The sequence below is a fragment of the Frankliniella occidentalis genome, unplaced genomic scaffold (assembly GCF_000697945.3).
Source record: "Frankliniella occidentalis isolate FOCC.00 unplaced genomic scaffold, Focc_3.1 Scaffold81, whole genome shotgun sequence".
Lineage (NCBI taxonomy): Eukaryota > Metazoa > Arthropoda > Insecta > Thysanoptera > Thripidae > Frankliniella > Frankliniella occidentalis.
In genome coordinates, this window is record NW_026267211.1 from 1071822 (window position 1) to 1075139 (window position 3318).

The following is a 3318-nucleotide window of genomic DNA, read 5'->3' on the forward strand; positions in this document are numbered from 1 at the left end:
TCCTTTCTCTGGGGGCCGAAAAGCTTTGATACACGACGTATCGCCCTAATCGCTCCCGGACCTCCTCCCCTTCCCCTTATTCTCCTCGGCCTGTCATGTTCTGCTCCGCTGTTGTAAGCAGACGCCAAATGAAAGAGGGGGAGGGAGGTGGTGCGGATATCCTCGGCGCGCGCTTTTATTCGGAACGAATTGCATTGCCGCCCACATCGTCGTCATCGCGCCGTATGCAGCAGGGGGTTGAAGCCCTCCCGTCCTGAGCGACTCGCTGGAGCTCTGCTCTGCGTTGTTTGAGAAACTTTTTCGAGAAGGGTTCCCGCCCGCCCAGCCTCTCTCGCCTGCTGAATATCGGAGCGCCCCGGACTGCGAAGTCACTGCGATCGGGACGGGTTGAATGCTAATCCAGTGGAGGTGATGATGCCTTTCTGCGACTCGGAGAGAAAGGGAAGGGGTACAGAGAGGCAGATGGACCCCCACCGCCATTTTCCCCCGGCTTCACAAGTCTTCTGTCTTCTTTTCTTTTCTTTTTCACGTCGTCGCTCTCGCGCTTTGCTCGCGCTCTCTTTCACTCTGCTCCCGCCGTTTCAAGAGGAGGGTGGGGGAGGTGGGAGGGAGTGAGCGGCAGCAGGGGATGAAGCAGCACCAGCAAAAAGCATTGTCTCAGTTTTCGACGCATTTCCACCCCCTCGTGCACATTTTTCTTCTATTTTTTTTCTGGAGCGCCTCGCTCTTACACACGCGCGGCGCGGCGCGGCCCACCCGTGACTGTGCTGAGCACGTGCTGAGCTGTCACGCGCAGCCTCTCTATTGGCGGGGGTGAAGTGGGGGAGGGGAGAGGGGCGGGCGCGGGGGTGCGAGCGGCTGCGGCGGCGGTGCCGAGCCGAGTGTGAGTCTGGTTGGTATATCGGCTGCTGCTGACCCCGTCCCCCTCCTCGCCCGGTACGTCACACCTGCCCTGGGCCCCGCGCACTGGAGCCCCACCTGACACCCGGCACCCGGCGGCCGGCTCCGCTCGGCCCGTGCCACCTGTCGGCAGCAGCAGCAGCAGCCCGCCGAGCCTGCTGCCGCAAGGAACGGAAGAAACGAGTGGAGAGAACCTGCACGACTCAATCCTTGCCGCCGCCCGACTCTTTTTCTGAGAACTTCTGTGTAAACGTACAAACTGCAGCTGCCAAGGAAATGCGTGTTTGTGTGTGTGCGCACGCGCCCGATGCACGCGCGCTGCTGCTGGCCCTGCATGCTGCTTGTGGCTGGGATGGGACCTGCCCCGCACGCGCTGCGGCGGCGGGTTGGGTTGTAGTCGTGTCCAAACAATCACGGGTGGGCGAAATGGATGGACGGAGTTGGACGGAGTGCGGCGGTGACCGGGGCCAGAGTCAGACCGCTGTCGATGGTGTTGCAGGCTACAGGGGTGGCGGCGGACACCCTATACACCCTCGGCGACCACCCCCTCCCCGCCCCGCCCCGCTCCGCGCCTCGTCGTGATCGAGTAATGAGAGAGCGGTCGATAAGTCCCGCTGCATGATGTGATGCGTATGTGTTGCGGCGCGCTATAGCCGAGGCGGGCTGGCTGGAGGGGGGGGGGGGGGTGTATTGACTTTTACTGTGGGGATGGACGCGGCTGGACGTGGCGACGAGCACTATGGACGATGCAGACAACAATTATTATTTTTCTCTAACCTGTGTCATTGTTTTGTTCTGTTTCAGTTTGCCGCCTGGGTTGACGCCGTCATCTTCGTCTTCAGCCTCGAGAACGAGGCGTCGTTCAACGCCATCTACAGCTACTTCACGAAGATGGCCCACTTTCGGAATTCGGCCGAGATTCCTCTGATTCTGGTCGGCACTCAAGGTGAGAGGTCATAAAGCCTCGCCGTCCGCGTTTGTATGGCAGAGACGGGCGGCGCGCACCGCACCTGTCTTGGGGCGCGGCGGGAAAGTGCGCCCGTGTGACGCGTGCCGTTGTCCGGGGTCGCGGGGCGCAACGGGTCTCTCCCTCTCACTCGCACTCACGCGACAGCTGCACGTGGCGGCGCTGACCCGAGAGCGAGCTGCACGGCCGAACCGGTGCGGCCCCAGCAACAACACCTGCCCCCCCCCCCCTCCAACACACACTCACACACAACGCACGTGCAGGCGAGGTACGCACCTCGGCCTGCTCCGGGCACGAGCCGAGACACCCGGCAGATGTGGAGGGGTCTTGTTTTTCACTCCTTTTCCGCTCGTGTCGGAGCATTTTGAACCCGCCTGCCCTGGGCCCTCCTTGCCTCATCCCTGTCCGTCTGTCCGCCGCGGGGCCGAGCCACAGCAGGATGCGACCATGACGGTGACGTGGGCGGTGTCTGGGGTCTCGGAGCACCTCGTTACTTACGAGGATGCTGTCTCCGGTGCAGCTCGCCGCCACACCACACCCACGCATTTTCATTTCGTTGTTTTATTGTGTTTCCATTTCCCCTCGCCACCGTATGGGGCGTGCGTCTCACGTTTGTAGGCTTCCTCCGTGGTTTCCTGCCTCTCCTTCAATGTAAGCAGAGAGGGTAGAGATGTGTCATGTGTCCCATAAAGTGATGGTCGTCCGGAGGGGGCGCGACCGTGACGCGACGCCCTCTGCAGTGACTCACACTGCGGCGTCCAGCCCCAAGCGGCTCCAGCGGCCGCAGCGCAGCGTCCAGTCCAGAGGTATCCAGACGGGCGTACAAAAGGGTCGGGGGGAGAGGGGCCGAGCCAGGGAGGGAAGGGAAAGGGAGAGGGAGAGAGAGAGATCTTTGTCGGTGAAGGACGAAGGTCTTCTTTTTATTCTCCTTCTTCTTGCTGCCGCCGCCGGAGCGTCGGGCGGGCGGGAGCGTCTAGCGGGGGAGGGAGGGGAGGGGACGACGTCTGCAGCGGCTGGAGGTGGCCCGATGCCCGGTGGAAGAGGAGGGACAGAGCGGGGAGGGGGCAAAAGGGTCGGGGCCCATCACGAAGGGGGAGAAAAAACCCTTTTCGATATGTCCATCCAGACGTCCTTTGTAAGCCTCTGTCGGTAGCCCTGCTGAAATGGACAGGGCCGGGTGATGTCCCCTAGGGCCCCGGAGACTGTCGACAGCAGTCTGATCGCAGTGTTTTTTGAAGCCCCCCCCCCCCCCATTTTTTCCCCTGCACAGCACAGGCGGAAGGCTTCGCGGTTGACCGCATTAGTTGTCCAACGCGCCGCGGTGCAGCGGAGTGCGGCGACCTGCATTGCAATCCTCGCTCATTCATTCGGCTTGCCTTTATCACGCCGCTTACGCGTGGCCCCCCCGCCCGGGCGGCCCGGCGTCGAGGGGAGGGAGAAGGGGGAGGGGC

The 3318-nt window shown here is 62.6% G+C and overlaps 1 protein-coding gene across 3 annotated transcripts in view; it reads left to right on the forward strand.

Annotated features, from left to right (window-relative positions):
* The window catches only part of LOC113208815 (centaurin-gamma-1A), a 23320-nt gene that overhangs the window by 6202 nt on the left and 13800 nt on the right, over positions 1–3318 (forward strand). For 2 of the 3 annotated variants that reach the window (XM_052269058.1, XM_052269059.1), the window contains exon 2: positions 1705–1846. The exons of the other annotated variant lie outside the window; for it this stretch is intronic. In XM_052269058.1, coding sequence (XP_052125018.1) covers positions 1792–1846 — 55 coding nt within the window. In that variant the 5' untranslated portion in view covers positions 1705–1791. The remainder of the gene's footprint in view (positions 1–1704; positions 1847–3318) is intronic. 3 annotated transcript variants of the gene reach the window in all.